The sequence below is a fragment of the Mytilus trossulus genome, chromosome 11 (genome assembly GCF_036588685.1).
Source record: "Mytilus trossulus isolate FHL-02 chromosome 11, PNRI_Mtr1.1.1.hap1, whole genome shotgun sequence".
In the NCBI taxonomy this organism is placed as follows: Eukaryota; Metazoa; Mollusca; class Bivalvia; order Mytilida; family Mytilidae; genus Mytilus; species Mytilus trossulus.
The window spans coordinates 13,631,550-13,651,155 of record NC_086383.1 but is presented as its reverse complement, the minus strand read 5'-3'; the positions used below and the strand labels follow the sequence as shown (position 1 = coordinate 13,651,155).

The 19,606-nt window shown below is 31.1% G+C and overlaps 2 protein-coding genes and 1 long non-coding RNA gene across 3 annotated transcripts in view; all 3 read left to right on the top strand.

Moving 5' to 3' along the window:
* Positions 1 to 19,606, top strand: part of LOC134691623 (uncharacterized) — a 270,467-nt gene that overhangs the window by 90,790 nt on the left and 160,071 nt on the right. The window lies entirely within an intron of this gene.
* LOC134690755 (ras-related C3 botulinum toxin substrate 1-like) overlaps positions 1 to 19,606 on the top strand; it is a 187,036-nt gene that overhangs the window by 28,536 nt on the left and 138,894 nt on the right. The window lies entirely within an intron of this gene.
* LOC134691480 (uncharacterized) overlaps positions 1 to 19,606 on the top strand; it is a 39,147-nt gene that overhangs the window by 3,258 nt on the left and 16,283 nt on the right. Inside the window, exons 3-12 of the mRNA XM_063552025.1 lie at positions 914 to 1,079; positions 2,239 to 2,532; positions 3,740 to 3,806; positions 5,894 to 5,946; positions 10,558 to 10,608; positions 11,267 to 11,314; positions 13,041 to 13,319; positions 14,867 to 15,097; positions 16,885 to 17,505; positions 18,381 to 18,490. Of these exons, the coding sequence (XP_063408095.1) occupies positions 914 to 1,079; positions 2,239 to 2,532; positions 3,740 to 3,806; positions 5,894 to 5,946; positions 10,558 to 10,608; positions 11,267 to 11,314; positions 13,041 to 13,319; positions 14,867 to 15,097; positions 16,885 to 17,505; positions 18,381 to 18,490 (1,920 nt within the window). The remainder of the gene's footprint in view (positions 1 to 913; positions 1,080 to 2,238; positions 2,533 to 3,739; positions 3,807 to 5,893; positions 5,947 to 10,557; positions 10,609 to 11,266; positions 11,315 to 13,040; positions 13,320 to 14,866; positions 15,098 to 16,884; positions 17,506 to 18,380; positions 18,491 to 19,606) is intronic.

The following is a 19,606-nucleotide window of genomic DNA, read 5'->3' as shown; positions in this document are numbered from 1 at the left end:
AATTCACAGTAAAAATATACTGTTAACCAACTTATTTTCGCGAGCGATTTATTTTCCCGACTATAGCGAGTAGAAAAATAAAGCAATGTAAATCGTCGCAAATGAGTAAATTTAATTAATCTATATCATGTAAATAAGATAATCGCAAATTTTTAAAGCAGCGAAATGGAGTACATTTGGTATCACGCGAAATAAAGTATCCGGTGAAATAAGTTTGTTGACAGTATGTATGTATCAGGTTAAATTTGCCCCTTTATCGTATAATGTTCTCACTAGAATACTTGATTAGATATATTGTTTTACAAATCTGAAATTAGTATTATGTTATAGTAATCGCTAGTCAAAATAAATGCAACAAGTATAACGGATACAAATTATGTATACATCTCAGTAAAAGTGGATCTTTTTTATATTGAATACCTTTGTTCAAATACATCGATCGAGTCCTTGTACAATGTAAGCCAAAATCAGTACCGTCACAGTACAGCCAATGCACAATACTGTTTATTCGTACAGATCTGGTTATCTACCATAAACAAATGCAAGTTACAAATAGAACATATTTTGAAAGAATAGTCAAATCATAACTAAATACAAACTTTGATCATTAATGAACAGTGATCTCTAGTGTCACCAGTTGACTTTTTGTACACTGCGCTAAACTAAAAATTACTAAAACAATGAAAATTAAAATACTCTGAAATAACCTCAGATGAAATGTCAGAACAGTAAATCACAAGTAGTTGAAACTTAAATATTAATATTTTTTCGCTGAATAATTGGCAGCATTTCACCTCATGAAAGACGATCATTTCTGTTATTAAGACACCTTGAGTAATGACATATTAAAGCAAACAAAACTGTGCTCACAATGTTAGATATAAAGGAAATCTTAATCTATTATCTCTCTTAGATTTTTGTAACGACGAGTGGATTTGACTTAAAATGTCCGGCTAAAGCAGAATGGAGATTGCGAGCAATTGTTTCATGTTATTCAGAGGACAAGTATGCATGTTTGTTCAACCTACTGGAAGAAAAATATATGGAAAATTGTTCACGTACAGATCAAAGTAGCATAGGTAAAACTGATTTCTAAAATTTAACGTTTCATGATTACGTGATTATGGGTTATTTGTCAAAAATACATATGATTTATTGTCAATTGTTTGGCAATGAATTAAATATTCAAGAGTAGAATATCATAAAAATGAGATACCTACACCAATGATACATTGATTATAAGTGTAAACGACAGACGCCCGTTTCAACTACAAAGTACTATTGAGTGACCCTTGGATCATCAAGAAAAATCAGGTGGAAAAAAATACAAAAATAGAGAGCTGTGTGAATCCACAATTCCAACAGGTACACATTTCAATATTGTGAGATGCAAATAGAATAAATGTGATTCAGCTATAAATGTTATGTAGTGTCAATTGTTATTATGTTAAAAATAGCGATGATACTTTGACATAATTATTAAACACACACATACATGTAATGTTTTTTCGTCTGGTTTAACATCATACATATTAACGATTGTCAGATAAAAATATTATAATACAGTATAAACCAAGTTAAAACTTTTCATTAAATGTTATAATATATGAAATCGAATCAGGTGATAAAAAGAAACTCCATTGTACTTTTGATACGTACAAAGAAATTGATTTCACCATGTCATTGACTAAACATGTCTCCTATTCAGATTTCGACAGACAAATATATATTTGGACGCATGCATTCCACTTATTAATTTGAGGTTAAAGTTACAGTGTATTATAAATGTGTCTTACTTTTTAGTAAAATATTAGTATGTGCATTAACGCAAATTGATTGAATTTGTTTTCTAGATAGATATATAAAATACAATGCTAGAACAAAAATAAAATGCACGATGTTCTAGTTTTATATAAAAAAAGAGATAAAAGAATCCAAAACATGAGTCGAAAACAAATGAATAACAGCCAAAAGACAAACAACTATATACAATTTATAACATAAAAAAAAATCTGAGCAATTTGAACTCCATCAAAAAATCTGAAGTCTTCTCATGTTCTATGGAAGAGAAGGCATCCTGCTCCACATATGGTACTCGGTGTGTTACTCTTGTGATTAGAAACTACATTATGTAGACAACAGTGTTACTACGAATTAACAAACATATTTTAACACATGTAACAGGAATCATCTACTGTTCGTATACTGTATTATATCGAGTTTATCATTTATTCAAAGGAAGTAAGCTAGTGTTCCAACCGTTGTTTAATCTAGCAGAATGTAATGGCGGAAGATATCAACCTATAGTGTTCACCACTCATGGAAACAGCGAATGTATATACAGTAAATCAAATTGCAATGAAGAGGGGCAGGTAGTGTTTAGCAATGATTCCTCTAGCGCCGATACTGCTTGTCGCTGTGATTACGCAAAGGGGTATGCGTTTGTTACAAGACCAAAGAACAGTTGTTTCTGTAAACCATCTGAGGAAGACTGTTCATGTGTTAGAGTTACATGTACAACTCTAACTCGAGGTGAGTCTTTTTTTTAGATATAAGATCGATAAACATTTATCGAAAGAAGACAGCCTATTCCTTATTTTGTTTTCCTTGATACTCCTTATATATACTCAAAGACAAAAAATATCCTAAGTTGATTGCTCAACGTTTTAGGTTCACACTGATTTGTTTTCCCTCAATAGTAAGTAGATGAATAAAGGCAACATTAGTATACAGCTGTTCAATAGTTATATTTCAATTAAGCAAAACAAAATCGAGGTAAACTAAGGCAATAATAGAATACCGCTGTTCAAAAGTCATAAATAGATTGAGATAAAACAAGTCCGGGTTACAAAATAAAACCGAGAGAAACACATCAATTATAAGAGGAATATAACGAAGCAACAGACACAATGAAGTGCAACAATAACAAACGACAATGCAACACACACAAAAACGAACTATCATATAACAACTGCCATTTTCCCGAATTGGTACAGTACATTTTAAGAAAAATGTTTGGTTGAACTTTGTTTTGTAGCTAGTGACAAACTAAAACCGAGGAAAACACCTCAACTATATGAGGAAAACAACAAAACAACAGAAACGCTAACACAATAGCAAACTGCCATATTCCTGAGTTGGAATGGGGCATTTAAAGACAAACTGGTGCGTGGTTTCAACCTAGCCAAACCACCCGCTCATGTGGTAATGTTAAAATACAAAATGAGAACAATACGTGATGTTTATATTAAATGTATTATAACAGGTACATTTAAAAAAAATAAAACAATTTAAAACAATATAGACACGAAGAAGAATATAATGAACACCACATTTGTAATCTGACATCATGAAACACACAGTCAAGCTATTGTTTTAATTATCTATGCAAAATTAAACATGTACAAATGACTCATCATTGTTGACTGGTGCCCATGCAAAGTTATATTCTAATCCAAAACCTTGAAGAGTGTCAAAAGTCAAAACAAATAACATTTGATTATAGTATTGAATTACTGAATACATATGGATCAATTCATATATAATATAAAAAAAGAATATGTAGTAAGATTGCCAATGAGACAACCACTGTCCACAAGAGACCAAAATGACACAGACATTAATAACTATAGGTCACCGTACGGCCTTCAACCATAAGCAAAGCCCATACTGCATAGTGAGCCATTAAAGGGCCCGATATGACAATGTAAAACAATTTATTTATACATTTATGCCGTAGATTATAAATGCATTACTGATGGGGAGATAATAACAAATGCAACTTGCCAGGAAATACTTCCTTCCATGTAAGTTATTTATTTACTCGAAGAGTTGAAAGAAACACCGGATGATCTGTTCAAAACACAGTTTGAATAATCCTTTTTGATTTTGTTCATAACTTAATGTAAAAACATGTATTACATTACCTTGTACATGAAAGGTGTGGTAAATTAAGAACGGCGTTCAATCGTAATTAACAAACTTGGTTGATCATTTTAAATTCAATAATACAGCAGTACACACTCGTTGTGCAACCATTTCATTATAGCACCAAATCAGTTCTTAACGAACGTCAAGAATAGCATCACCATAATTTGGAATATTTCGACGTGGTCAGTTTCAAACTAAAGATCTATTGTGATTGAGTGTATATATCTCCTATTATATGAGAGAAAAGAAGAAAATCGGAGTTAACGAAACTCCAAATAGGAAAGGAAAAATGCGTCAAATTCTGTCATCTCTGGAAATACATTTTTAATTAAATACACTGCATAATATGTGACGATAAGTTGTATATTCCCAACTGGTACATTTTAAAATATCTTGAATGATCAATAAAGTGTGTTACTTGTTAGTGTAGAATAGATGATGGTATTAACGAGGTGTGAACAAAACAAACAGACAAACTAGGCAAATAATTCAAAATATGTGTAAAGCAGTCAACATTGTGTTATATTATTAATCACTATAAAACAAACCTTATATGTCAACTAAGAAAACAACACGCATAAAGAAAAAGCACGTTAGAAAAAAAAATGTTTTAATTGGAATTTCCTTATTAAAATTAAAAAGACAGGAGTGAAAAAGAGAGATAACATGAATTATTTTTCTTTTAAAAGAATGAACAAAACGTTTCATGCCTCTTTGATTGAATCAGTACTCACAATATTTCAATCGTTTATGGGTGAATTTAACATAAGAAAGCAATGAATGGTTGTTGAATATGATGTATAACTGTTTGTGCTTCTTTGTTAAATATGTGTTTGTTTTTATTGTGGTTAGGATACTTGTTGCAATTGTACAACCTGTCATTATGGTATTGTTTATTATATTCTCATATTATTGTCTTTCATTTTTGCTTATGTGCTTTGTCTATATAACTTTTGGTGTTACTTCGATCCATATAGCGTTGCCTTAGCTCTGTTCTTATACATCCCGTTATTGTGCTATTATAAAACATGTTTGTAAGCTTGTCTTTCATTTTTGCTATGCGTTTTGTCTACATGCTTTTTCTTTTTACATATTTGTTTGCTTTTAAATGATTTAGAATATGACACAATGTTAATTGCTGTACCCCTGTTTTTTGACATTATTGCGTCATATGTCTGTTTGTTTTGTTCGTGCATCGTTGTCAATTTAATGGAATTTGATACTACTGTTATACAAGTGAGAGGTTTAGCTTGCTATAAAACCAGGTTCAATCCACCATTTTCTACATAGGAAAATGCCTGCACCCAGTTATTATTCATTCGTTAAATGATCATTTGATTTTTGCCATTTGATTCAGGACTTTCCGGCCTGAATTTTTCCTCGGAGTTCAGATTTTTTGTAATTTTACTTTTTGCAATAGGTACCATACATCATGTACATTATACGTATATCTAGGATCAAGGAACACTAAATATGATATGTCACATATTTTAGTATACTGTTGCATACTATCTCGGCTCGCTAAACACAAACTGAAGATAGAAAGAATACTGCATGTATTTCTTTTATTTGGTGAAAGAATTTTAGAGCAGTAGTATTTAAAAAAGAGAGAAAATTTAGTTTAATTATTTTTATTTTCAGTTACAATTCAGCGATTGAATATCTTACTAAGATCTGTGTCTACTTATTGTACCTTAAATTGAAAGTGTTCAAGAGAAATTCATTTAATCGCTACCTTACAACAATTTCATGAACAAGATCAACTTTCTAAAACACACATCATGCAATTAATGACAACTTTTAATGTGGAAAACCATTATTGTAAAAAAAAAACGAAATATACGAATAAAATCTTTTATGAATGAGGCATAGAGATGGATCAAATTAATAGTTTAATAGTTGATTTTTTAAAGTTTGAAATTGAGTAAATTGTATGAACTAATAATAAGTCACTTGTTTTCAGATCACACACCACATATACTAATACAGTTCAGATCAACGAAAGTATCATAAAAAGTAAGTATTTTATGAGTGGTGTTAGAATTAAGAAAAAGAAAAGAATCCTTAACTTTGCATTTGCTTTAAATGGCTTATTCCTTCACATTATACCAAAACACTGTAATATCAACAGGGGTCTTTTTGACTCACAGACAGGTTTTTTTTGGATAGAAACACTTTTCAAAAACTCCAGTGACTTTGATATTAGACATATTGCAACAATGTTAGGTAGAATAGAGGACATGTCTTTCTTGAATACTTGTAAACAAATGTTCAGTCCTATTTTAATATACAAAAATCCAATGGGACCTTGTGTTTGATCTTTAATCTACGAATAATTATAAATTTATTATTGAACTTAGTTTAAACAGATTCATGTTTAGTGGATTGGAAAGCAAGTTATAACAATATGAAATAATATGAGGCAGGCATTACCTGTAAATGGAGACGAAGTCTGTGTGATTTTTTTTTAACTTGAATATTTAAAAAAAACAAAAAACGGAAATACCGTAACGTTTCCGATTTTGGTTCTAAAGTTAGGGATTTAGTTGTGACGTTATTTAAGGTATGACGTCATATACAATGTAAACAAAGAAACGCTATCATCAGTTAACGTTTTTTCATATCAAGGAATTATTAAAAATAAAATTGCAATTAATATTGTGTTCTTTCCTATTCTATACTAGATTGATAAATATATATTTTACTCAAAGTTTCATACAAACGAGATCGGCAAAAGGAAGTACAAATGTACATTGTAGATTTCTTCGCAGATAAGGGAATTCAAAACATGACATCAAAAAAATTGAACGATTTTGAGTTCATTAGTACAAAGAAAATTTCGGGAAAATTTTCCCGATCTTTTTTTTGTTTTATTGATTTTTCTATTGTTCTGGGGGACTTCGTCCCAATATTCATCCCTGTCAACTTTGGGAGTTCGAGTGCTGTCTTGCAGTTGCATCAGCCTACTCTATTACAAAATATAAAAAAAAATGTCTTTTACGTGCAAGAAATATTGGTATCTCTTAACACGGGTCGGCCATTTATTGTCCCCTTTTCTAGACTGTTATCAAACATGTTCAATGCATTCTATTTTACATACCGAGTTTGATATTGTATCAAGTTATCTTATAGCATCCTTATATTGATATATCGATGTATTGCTGCTTGGTTAATGTTTGTCCCCAGAGTCAAACCCGCTAGGTATATTTTGCATGCAGACATGAAAGAATCTTGATTTGTTAATTTATACGAATTTACTGTTGTTAAAACGTTGAGTTCAAATTTAAATCATAGCAGTTTTTCTCATGCAAAGCATAGATATCATAAGCCGAAAATATCCAAAACAATAAACTAAAGTATATATTCGTATTCGATTTGGTTTTTACACTGAAATAAAGAACCGAGGGCCCTGACGGGTTTGGTGTAGAATAAATGCGTGTTTGACCGAACAGTTTTCAAGACTGGTATCTTTGGTGATATTATATCTTTTAGCGAGAGGAAAAGTCCTTGTATCATGTGTATTTCTTTGAAAGATTTTTCAGGTTAAATGTAGTGCAGTTTCTTGTGTGTGATTTTGTGTTTAATTTTCTATTTGCGGGACAAAATTAAATTTCTCGAAAAAAAAGTATTTTGACAAGTACATTGTATTAGAATCCACCAAAACGCGAGTTGCTTCGTTCTAATATGCGGCTTTTGTGGAATCTGCAAACAACGTCATTGAGTTTTTATGTCATAATCAAGATGCGTAAGCTGATGCACACAACCAATAGACTTTTGGGTCTTTAAGTGGATTGTGCCCATTGTCATGTCATTAGAATATATTAATAATTATTTGAATACAGATGCCTATATTCAAATTCATGAAACAAACAGGATGCCTTAAGTGTAACAGATCATATTTTCATGTATTTTAGAACAAAAGCGAAAATGATTTTTTCATTAATAAAATTTCTAGTCAAAACTGTACGTTCTACACACATCTCCGAGTTTATAGCTATTTACTAAATATATATGTCGTGTACATGTTGTTATTTTGTACAAGTTATTACTTGTACAAAAAATGTATACAAGTAAGTACTTTAGTCCAGTCAAACTAAGATTTAACCTCAAACTAATTGCAACAGAAAGTATTTTAGTTCTAATCTATAGCATTATGCCCTATATATACACAGAAAAAAAGTCCCATAAAATCTAACTTGAGGAAAACTCAAAATCAGCATTTTTAATTTCTAATGGAAATTAACATTGGAAGGGGAGATAACTCTTACAAAACGAGTCTGTTTTTGTCAGTTTTTTGGTTGTTTTTTCTGGAAATTTCTGGAAGGTATAATACTTTGATGGGTAAATAAGTTTGTATTTGACTAAATTATATAATTTTCTTCTCATGAAACGAACAAAACCGAAGTGCTATGGGTAGTTTTTTTTTCATTTCAGAAATTGCAAATTTGCAGCTTTGAAACCATTTTGAAAAAATAATGTGAAAATTTGGTATTATTTATATATGTATATTATATTTTTTCAGCAACTTACATATCTAAAGAAACTCTAAACCACAAAAAGAAGAATACATGCTAAATTATTCTTATTAAATTTGAGATTCTTTACCTTGACATGTTGAAAATTTCAAAAAAAGATCTAGATTATAGCTTGATTAAAGATATGAAAACACTTTTAGAGTTGTTTGTTATACTCTAAAGACCGCTAAAAAATCAAAAATCAATACATTCTGATGAACAGAAGCGGTAAACTTTTAATTTTGTATCAATTTTTATTGATATTTCTGCCTTTTTTGCAAGAGTTATCTCCCTTTTCAATGCAAATTTCCATAGGAATTTTAAATGTTGATTTTTTTAGTCTTCCTCAAGTTAGATTTTATGGGACTTTTTTCTGTGTATATTTAGGGTATAATGCTAAAGATTAAAACTTAAAAATATTCTGTTGCAATTACTTTCAGGTTGGGGTCAAAATTATGCTAGATTGACTGGACTACTTGTACAAATCCCTCATACTGCAGAATATTACTTTTACAATTTTTACTCAGAAAAATATAATTACTTGTACAAATCATTATTCTACTATGACTTATTTGATGTTATTATGAACTTGTTTTCCTTAAACAAATAAATTATGACTTAGCCTAAAGGCTGTTGAACTGTTACATCACTGTCCCAGGTCAACAAAGTAAGATCTACGAATAAGTTAACATGATCAAAAAGATCAATTTTCATCTTAAAGAGTTATTGTCCTTTTTAGTAAAAGTTAAATCTTATGAAAATTTTCTCCTTTTCAGACAAATCAAACAAACTGTTGTTAGGTTGCTGTTCCTGAATTTTTAAGAAATTTTGTTGCTTTTGGTTATTATATTGAATATTATTATAGATAGAGATAATTTGTAAACAGAAATAATGTTCAGCAAAGTAAAATGTACAATCTACCAAAATGGTCGATTAACCCCATAAGGAGTTAGTTCCCTTTAAGTCAAATTAAACAAGTTTTCGTAAATTCTTGTTATCTTTTACAAATGTCTTCTCCTAAAACAACTGAGACCCATTTAACCAAATTTGGCCACACATAAGCATAAGGGTATTTAGTTTGTAAAAATGTGTCCAATGACCCTGCCTGACAACAAACATGGTGAAAATTAAGTTTATGGCTTGTATCTCTGAAACTAAAGCAAAAGTATAATGGTTGCATTATTTCATGCTTCAATTGTAAATAAAAATATCATGTGAGCGACACAGGCTCCTTGGAGTCTCTAGTTTATAATTATCAATATGCTTGATTTCTTGATTGACAACTTATTTGTGACGTTTTGTGGACGTGTTTTTTAACAAACAATCGGCATTTCAATGAGAACAAACTGTGGCAATCTTCTTGCCTACTTGCTACTTTATTCTTGTAAGGCTGACTTCATAAGTGAACTCTAAAGAAGAAAGAAAAGAAGTTACTTTCTGCTATACAGATGATGTTCTTTAACTAAATAATTGAACTTAACATAAGAAAAGCAGTACAATTGCAATTGCAAATGGTGACCAAGGTCATGTTAACCGCATCTGTCGGGGTTGCTGTAAATCAGGCAAATGTATAATCTGTTTAGCTTAATTTTCCCATGGTGTCATTTAAGCTTATGTTATTACAATACATTTCCATCGTCTGAAATTTTCTAACATTTCAAAATCAACACAAATAACACTTGGAAAAAAACAAAATAACAAACACAATAAGAATTTCAAAATACATTCACTGAGTAAAATCTACAAAGACAAAATAAACAAACAAATACCTAAATAAAAAAACACAAAAACTGTCAAATGAAAAAAATATCCCAAAAACTAACAAAGACAAAGAAAGGAGTGTTTGAATAAAACATTTGAAACAGAAGAAGTTACAAATACAACTCAAAGATAGTGAGTTGAACAAGTTATTATCTTTTTCTCCACAAAAATTGTACAAGTAATTATTATACAGTTATATTTGTACATGTACTAACTTGAATTGTAGGATGGAATCATACAAGTGATTACTTGTATAAAGTTTTTTTACAAGTAATAACCTGTACAAAATAATAACATGTACATGACATATATACAAATTACATTCTCTTATTATTATTTATTATGATTCCAGGTTACTCAAATGCACATTTAATTGCAAATATCATCATTACTGGTATAGCTAGTAAGTATCATTATTATTTTATTTTCACAGGGTTAAATGTATATAGTTGTTTTAAAAAAATTAAAACGACTGCTAACAAAATGGAAAGGAGTGCAATCTATATAAAATTCAAAAGTATTTATTTTTTATTACAAAATCGTAAAAGAAAGATTGATAATTTAACCAAACACATGAAGTTGTTAGAGTAATACAGCAATCTATAAAGACACAATTTGATTTAACTTTCAAAAGTTTTATTGGTACATGTAACATGTGTAGTATAATTACGATTCATTTGAGAAAATTTGTTCCAATACACATCCTGACTGTTTTAATACTGTGTTAGTCTAAAATTCCTGCAATGATAGATATAAGTTCAAAGAAAATATGATAATTTTCGGCGAAAGGTGTTATTTATTCATAATAATTCGAAAACCAATTATTTTCTTCAAATGCTGATTTTTAAATTTCTAATTAACTTTGAACAGAATATTTATCAATAGATATGTTACCTTTATTGTGTATTATTCTATAGATTCTCTTCTATATACGTATTTTTGAAACGGGACACTCAGTCGTTATACTTCTGAGTCCATTATTTTACAAGAAAATTAACCAAAATAAATTTCCTAACAGAAACAAGAAAAAGTAACAATTACAAATACTTTTTTCTTTTCAGTTTATGTCATCTTTGCTGTTATAGTGTTATTAAAGACCTGTGTTTTTGGTAAGCAATATTAATTTAAATACATACAAATTGTATTTCGCTTTCCGTTAACCTACGGAGATCGATTATTTCGAAAAGAAGTATGATTTAAACCTGACAAAAAACTTAGGTAATTTTAGTTGTTCAATTTCAAGTAATGATAAATTTGTGTGTGTCACTCGAATGTAAGAGTGTTTTTTTTTTCAAAACTTTTTGAAAAGTGTTTTTTGTTTGTTAAATGGGTGCATCTTTGACATGTCTAAGAATGTAAATTCATTGTTGGACTGTCATTCATGCATTTTTAGTTTTTTTCAGTACATTCATATCTTTAAAACAAAACAATTGGAATTACACTGATAAACAGATATAAGAAAAATGAGATTTTAAATAGTAGACATGCAATTCGTTGATACTGATAGTATATAATTAAAAATTATAATCTGAAAAGAAGCCAACGTTTAATAAATAGTGTAGAAGTAAAATGGCAATACGCTTGATAGGGTACTTATTATGGTCGAAATGACACGTACATGTATGTGTTGTCCTAATGAATTGTTTGGTCGGTGTACATCATGTTTGGAGGTTTCTTAAATAAATTGACCTGCATTTTACGGTATCATTAGCACGAGTATTGCATTTCTTACAGTAGCTTCTGTCTTTTTCACGATTTACTCTCAATGATGCACACTTGCACATTCTTTTTCTGTTTGCTGAACATAACGTTCCACTTTCAAATTGGTTGCATCTCTAACAAAAACGAAAATCTGAATGCGGTGTTTATGAATCCGAAACAAAATCCAATCCACAAATAATAAAAAAACATGTAAGGGTCACACATGGTTGTCAACAATACACATCGGCACGAGTTAACGAAAGATTGGATTACAGTTGTCAAAGACAATCGAATATTTATCATTTTCTATGCACAAAATCAAGTTTAACAAAGGTTCCAAAAACAACGCTGCTCAAACATTTTAAACTTTTTATTGCAAATGATGAACAATAAAAATACAACATTTCCAGACAAAAGATTTTGTTTTATCAAATCATCGTGCAACACTATATCAAATGTTAAATGTATTCGTTTCAGTTATTTATAACTTAACGATTAACATGTTTCAACATGAATAGAATGTTTCGGATTTGGAAAAGATTTTTCTATAATCACTTTATAATTTATATAATATATTAATACTAATTTACAACGAAATTGAACATTGAAATTGACAAACTTTCGTTTCTTCATCACATTCATAGAAAATTACAATAGTATGCCTTTGATTGACGATTTTTTTTGGCGAACAAGGACTTTTTTGTATTGCTTCAAATATCTGTAAATGAATAAGTATTTATATCTATTAGATTAATTTGACAGGCAATTTCATTTGAAAAAAGAATACCATGCATTTTAAGAACATATGATATTACAAGTGTGTATTTATCGTTTAAAAAAAAGATGCTAACAATATTCTAGTGAATTGAAAGTACTTATTATAAGTTGAAAATAAAACAAAATGACAACGTCATGACAAAAACGTAAAAGAACAATAGACTATCTCCAAGACTAAAAAGAGACATTCAGAATGGCTTAATATGGAATATAACACAAATGCTTGATGTGCATGACGAATTGATATCATGATTATTTTCAGCAGTTTTTTTTGTTGAATTGGCGTTTCTTATTTTTCTTGCATTTAGAGGCTAACAATTGCTATTTAATACATTTTTGTTTTTATTTCAATTTTAGTTCCACCCCGAATACTGTCACAAGACATGATTCAAAGTGACGGAAGGCATATTGGTCTTGAATGCTATGTTAGTTCACATTTACCACTAACGTCTGTGATATGGTGTAGAGAACCCGGAGACAGTATTTCTCCGGATATCAAGTCTTACAACAGATTTAGCAGTAACGGAATTAGAATATTGACCCTTGAAAATCTCGAAAAAGACGATTTTGCAACATACAAATGCATAGCTAGTAATATTATTGGTACCGTAGAAAGCGATCCTGTACAACCTAACGGTAAAAACATGTTTATACATGTTATCGTATTACAAATATTTCTTACAGATTATATCACAGTGAAAGATAACACTACTTGATATTATAAGTTATATGGTTCGCTACTGACCCCATACGGATCCATAGAGGGTTAGTAAAATCCATAGGGGGTGAGGCCGGAGGCCGAGTCCCCTATGAATTTTATTCACCCTCTATGGATCCGTAGGGGGTCAGTAGTTAACCGTATAACGAATTTATCGGACGCTGAACTTTTTCTGCGGCGTTTTGTTGAAAAATAAACAACGAAACACAACAACATTAATAGATGACGTCGCCATTAACGCGTCACGAACCCCATATGAAACTTACTAACCCCATACGGTCTCATAGGGGGTCACCACGTGACGGCGTTTAACCAATCACAACGTGATAATTCATTTGTGGTTCGATAAGTGTCTATATAATACCAGTTGTAAAGGCTAAGACAACTGGAGTTTGTAAACAGCAAATCTGAGCAAACATAAAAAATTATTCAGGCAAACATTTTATTCGTGGTACTAATTCATATAAAAGTTAAAACAATTCCAAATACAAAAACACAAAGAACTTGATTCCTTAAACAGTGAAATAGTTTGTGAAAGCAGTCAAAATTAGGTATATCATTAGTTATTATATTTGTAGAGATTATAACGTTGTTTCGTAACACTTTATCATAGGATACTCCCAAACTTGACTAAAAGAGAAAAGTTCTACATTATAAATAAAAGGCAACGTATTAAAATTTAGACCAGTCATGATTCCTAAAAAAGCTTAAAAGAGCAAATGCAGATGGTGATGAAAAAGCAAATTTAAACTGATAAGATTTTTGTGAATTCAATTCTAATATTTCTATACGTTTAAATATTGTTGCTATCTTCCACATCCAATTTAGCTGCCACATAAATATTAACTAAACATATTTGCAATAGTGTTATAAACAAGGCAGCAAATATATTAAAAGAAAATAATGATTAAATTAAGATTTTGAGCATACTTTGTAGCTTATTCCATAAGATTATTAAAATGTTAAATGGAGTTTGTTTTTCATATATGAGCAAACAAATATTATGAAAAAATGTCAAATTCGGGAAACAGTAGTCGATATTGTGTTATAATACTAATAACATTAAAACAAACAAATATATCAACAAAGTAAAGAGAATGAATTATAGACAAAGCACATAAGCAAGAATAAAAGACACGAATATAAAGCCCTACCATAGGACAATATCACAATGGCGGGATGTATACGTATCGATCTACGACAAAATGAATAAAATTTATTCGTTTTCCATTAATTTACACAGTATCTTTAAATTTAAATACCTATATTTATAATAACATTAACGGTACCAATTTCTCTTTCACCAGATGCGCATTTCGACAATACATGTCTCTTTAGTGATGCTCGTGGCAAAAATATTTGAAATCAAAAGCTTATATAAAAGATGTATACCGTATTCTAAAAACAAATTGCAAGTACAATTTTGGATAAATAGAAAATGTTTGTTTTTTCTTATTTCTATCAGATGACGAAAGACAAAAGTTTATACATGAACTTTTTCTGAAAGGTGAATGCGGCAAACTTCATTTTGCAAGACTTGTATTTATTGGAAAACACGGAGTAGGAAAAACCAGTTTAATGAAACGATTACTATGGCACAACAAGGAAGATGTCACTTCTACACAGAGTACAGATGGGATTGAAGTTGAGAAATGTAATATCAATATTGCTGATGGGAAATGGAGCCCATGTAATGGTGAGACGCCTTTGTTTATTTAGATTTATGTTTAAGTAAGTCTTTTCAAAGAATTTGCAAATATTGACTGTTTGTAACAATATTGGGTTTCATTTTCGAAACACTCTCAAGAACGCGAAGCAGTGTTAGTTTCTTCTACATAACACATTATGCCGCTTGCATCAGAACAAAGTGACTGTGAACTGCTTTTTAACCCCGTTGACATAAATTGAAGGACACCAATACTACGTATGCATGCGCAGTAGAAGTATATACGTGAATTTATTCATTGATTTAAGGAAAACAGATATATATTATACAAACTATAGTTACACCTATCATTATTGATATCTTAGTTTAAACATATTTATTTATAGTGGATTGGGAAACAAGTTTTACAACTTATATTAATCCCTTTCCACTTTGCGGGTGCGAGTGTTGCCTTGTAGCGGCATTAGCCTACTATTTTTCGAAATCTACAAGGGTGTCTTTAACGTGCAAGAGATATGGCTCTGTCTTAACACGGGTCAGCCATTTATCGTCCCCGTCCGACGGACTATCATCGTTTCCTCAAGACCATACTCGCAAATTGTGTCAAGGGAGAGCCGAAAATTGAATTCCTCAAATTTTCATCTCAAACGGGAATCGAACCAGGAACCTTTGTGTTAGTAGTCCGATGCATTAACCACTACACCACGGCTCTCTTTTTTATATCTTCATTAAACCTTTCACGGAACTAGATGAAGATATACAATTATTAAGTATCATTCAAGGTGTTTCAACGTATCTTTGATTAGCATATTTCACAAATGAACATGATTTCTTTTAATCAAACTATCTTTCCTATCACCTAAACATTCAGGTGTGCAATAGGTTAACGAGTGTTTTCCATTATTATCTTTGACATTAATTGTGTTTTTTTAAACTGTAAACTGCTTATTTTCCTCATTTTATCACTTTGTATAAACACGGATATATTGTGTATGTATAGTTATCATAGAAACATCCATAAATTAAACGTTTATATCAGTTGTGTATATGCCACCGTATAGGTTTAAACAATAATCAATTTGAGAATGAAAATGGGGAATGTGTCAAAGAGGCAACAACCCGACTATAGAAAAAAAAACAGCAGAAGGTAATCAACAGGTCTACAATGTAGCGAGAAATTGCCGCACCCGGAGGCGTCCTTCAGCTGGCCCCTACACAAATCTATACTAGTTCAGTGATAATGAACGCCATACTAATTTCCAAATTGTACACACCAAACTAAAATTAAAATAGTAAACATGATAAACATAGTGTTTTCAGCTCTTAAAAGCCCCGACATGAAACAATGTGCTTCAATTTAATCAAAAAATATAAAGGGTTTGTTTCATTGTTGCTCACCGAATTTGGACAATATTAGGGACCTTTAAACAAGTACCATGCACATGAGAGGATTAGCTACTTTAAACAGTGTATTTGACGTATTGAACGGGGGCTTGATTTGCTACGTTGTATAATATAATTGCTCGTTTGATTATGTCAGTTTTATAGAGTTTTGAATTTATTGTTTCGTATTTTCTATATGAAAATCATAAGAGTATATCCAATAACTTTAGAGACACTGTCCAAATCATATATTTGATTGGAAACTGTCGCATGCCACTAACAAAAGCTAGCAAAACAATGCATTAGACATATGCTCGTGCATTTTTTCTTCGTGTGACACAGAAACAAAATAGCATATACATATTTAACATGTTATAATGTTGATGCACATGTTTACACATATTTACACATCTTACTTGTTTTCATGTTAACAGAAACAGACGATGATGTACGCAGATTGATTCGCCAAGTATTTAAAGGGAAGATGCTTAATGAAAAAAGGAAAGCAGCTGAAACTGTTGATGATCAAGAACCTTTGAGTTTAAATAAAGATGAATCAAGAGGTGAATCAGAAGAAGAAATTTCCACAAGTTCCGATGAAAGAGGTGACATGGATCTTTTAAATTATGATTCTAAGAGCGAAAGTGATGAAAGTGACTTCTCAGAAGAAATTCAAAAATTTATCGCTAAAAACAGAGACGTACATGCAGCAGTAGAGACTGATTTAAATCAAGTGCAATCGGATATTTTCAAAAAAGAAAATATGTATGACACCAAAATTAACAACTATACAACGGAAAATGAGTCTGACCTTGTTAACGACGAGAGTATAAACGAAATGACTTCTACAATTATGAAATCATGTCTTCAATTCAGGGAAAAGGAACAACATGATACATTGGCGTTTTGTTGGTTGTGGGATTTTGCTGGCCAGAAGGATTTTTATGCCACACACCAAGTCTTTTTGTCGAAATATGCAGTGTTTTTGCTAATAACAGATAGTTTAGAGTTTAGCACTGCTGAGGATCAAGGAATAGATTTTGAAGGCTCTGCGCGTAAGTTATGGAATTGAGAAACCGAAACCAAAACAATAACCTGCTTCAGATTGTTATGCTCTTAAATTCTGCATTGCTGTCAATGATTACCTGACAGATAGTAGTTTCACCTACAAAGCTTTGGGATAGGATTTTATACAATAGTTATCAAAGTTACCATGATTATAATTTAGTACGCCAGACGCGCGTGTAAAAATTCAAAGTTTTATAAACAGGAAATTTATAAAAATGACCACATAATTGATATTCATGTTAACACCGAAGTGCTGACTACTGGGCTGGTGATACCCTCGGGGACGAAAAGTCCACCAGCAGAGGCATCGACCCAGTGGTGTAAATAGTTATCAAAGTTACCAGGATTATAATTTAATACGCCAGACGCGCGTTTCGTCTACACAAGACTCACCAGTGACGCTCATATAAAAATAGTAATAAAGTCAAACAAATACAAAGTTGAAGAGCATTGAGGATCAAAAATTTCAAAAAAATGTGCAACAGTGTTTAAGCTCAATAGCAAGCCTTATGCATGCGAATGAAAACGTTAAGCTACCTCCGCTACTATGTTAAATTTCACAAATTAAGAATGTAGTCACATCTGTGTCTTTGATTCGAATACATAGCATTGTCTGGAATTATCTCATGCTAGGTATCAATTGTGAACATTTGACAACAAATGTTAAAGTGTTAAAACATAAAAATAAGAAGGTGTTTTGTGTTTGCCAATAGGAAATTATCCACTGAAGTGAAACAAAGTAGAAATATTAAAAAAAAAATCGGCTCATTGTTTTAAATACTTCTTACAGCCGTCTTAAAAATGATATGTACTTTTTTATTATATGTTCATATGTAAAAAACGTAAAATTTCATTATCACAGAGTATGTAAGTTTCTGGTTTGACGCCATCCACTGCTACTGGTCGACTACAAAACAAGGAAGACTAGACCCTCCTATCATTGTTGTGTGTACAAACGAAGATAAAATTAAGGTAAGAATGAAAAGTCAGTATAAGTTAGCACTCCACAGTTAGATGTGTAGTTTCGCATTTTGGCCCCTGTGAATTTTGTAAATATGAGAGCTAGTGTGCAATAACATTCATTTTTGGATAGCTGAGTATTAAGATAGCCTTTGTATTGGGTTTATATGAACATCAAGGTTATGTAATGTATGTAATATAGGCTGTTTTCTGTATGACAGTCCGTATATGCATGACCCTACCATAAAATTGAGAATGGAAATGGGGAATGTGTCAAAGAGACAACAACCCGACCAAATAAAAAAACAACAGCAGAAGGTCACCAACGAGTCTTCAATGTAGCGAGAAATTCCCGCACCCGGAGGCGTCCTTCAGCTGGCCCCTAAACAAATATATACTAGTTCAGTGATAATGAACGCCATACTAATATCCAAATTGTACACAATAAACTAAAATTTAAATAAAACAAGACTAACAAAGGCCAGAGGCTCCTGACTTAGGACAGGCGCAAAAATGCGGTGGGGTTAAACATGTTTGTGATATCTTAACCCTCCCCTATACATCTAATCAATGTAGAAAAGTAAAAGCATAACAATACGCACATTAAAATTCAGTTCAAGAGAAGTCCGAGTGTGATGTCAGAAGATGTAACCAAAGAAAATGAACAAAATGACAATAAAACATAAATAACAACAGACTACTAGAAGTTAACTGACATGCCAGCTCAAGACTTCAATTAAACTGACTGAAAGATTATGATTTCATCATATGAACATCAGGCACAATCCTTCCCGTAAGGGGTTTAGTATCACACCATCATAACATATATGAGAAGAACATAACCCGTGTCATGCCAACAACTGTTTTTAGAATAAACGTGTTTAGTTTCCGACGCAAAGACCTTATTAGTGACTCAATATTAACGCCAAAACATGCGATCTTTAAAAACTTGACAACAGTATCGTAATTATATCCCTTCTTAATAAGTCTATTCAAAGGTTTTGTAAGTTTATGAGGTGAATACTGACACCTTTGTGCTTTATAAAGAATATTTCCATAAAAAAATGGATGTGAAATACCTGAACGTATAAGAAGTCTGCATGTTGAGCTATATTTACAAATGATGTC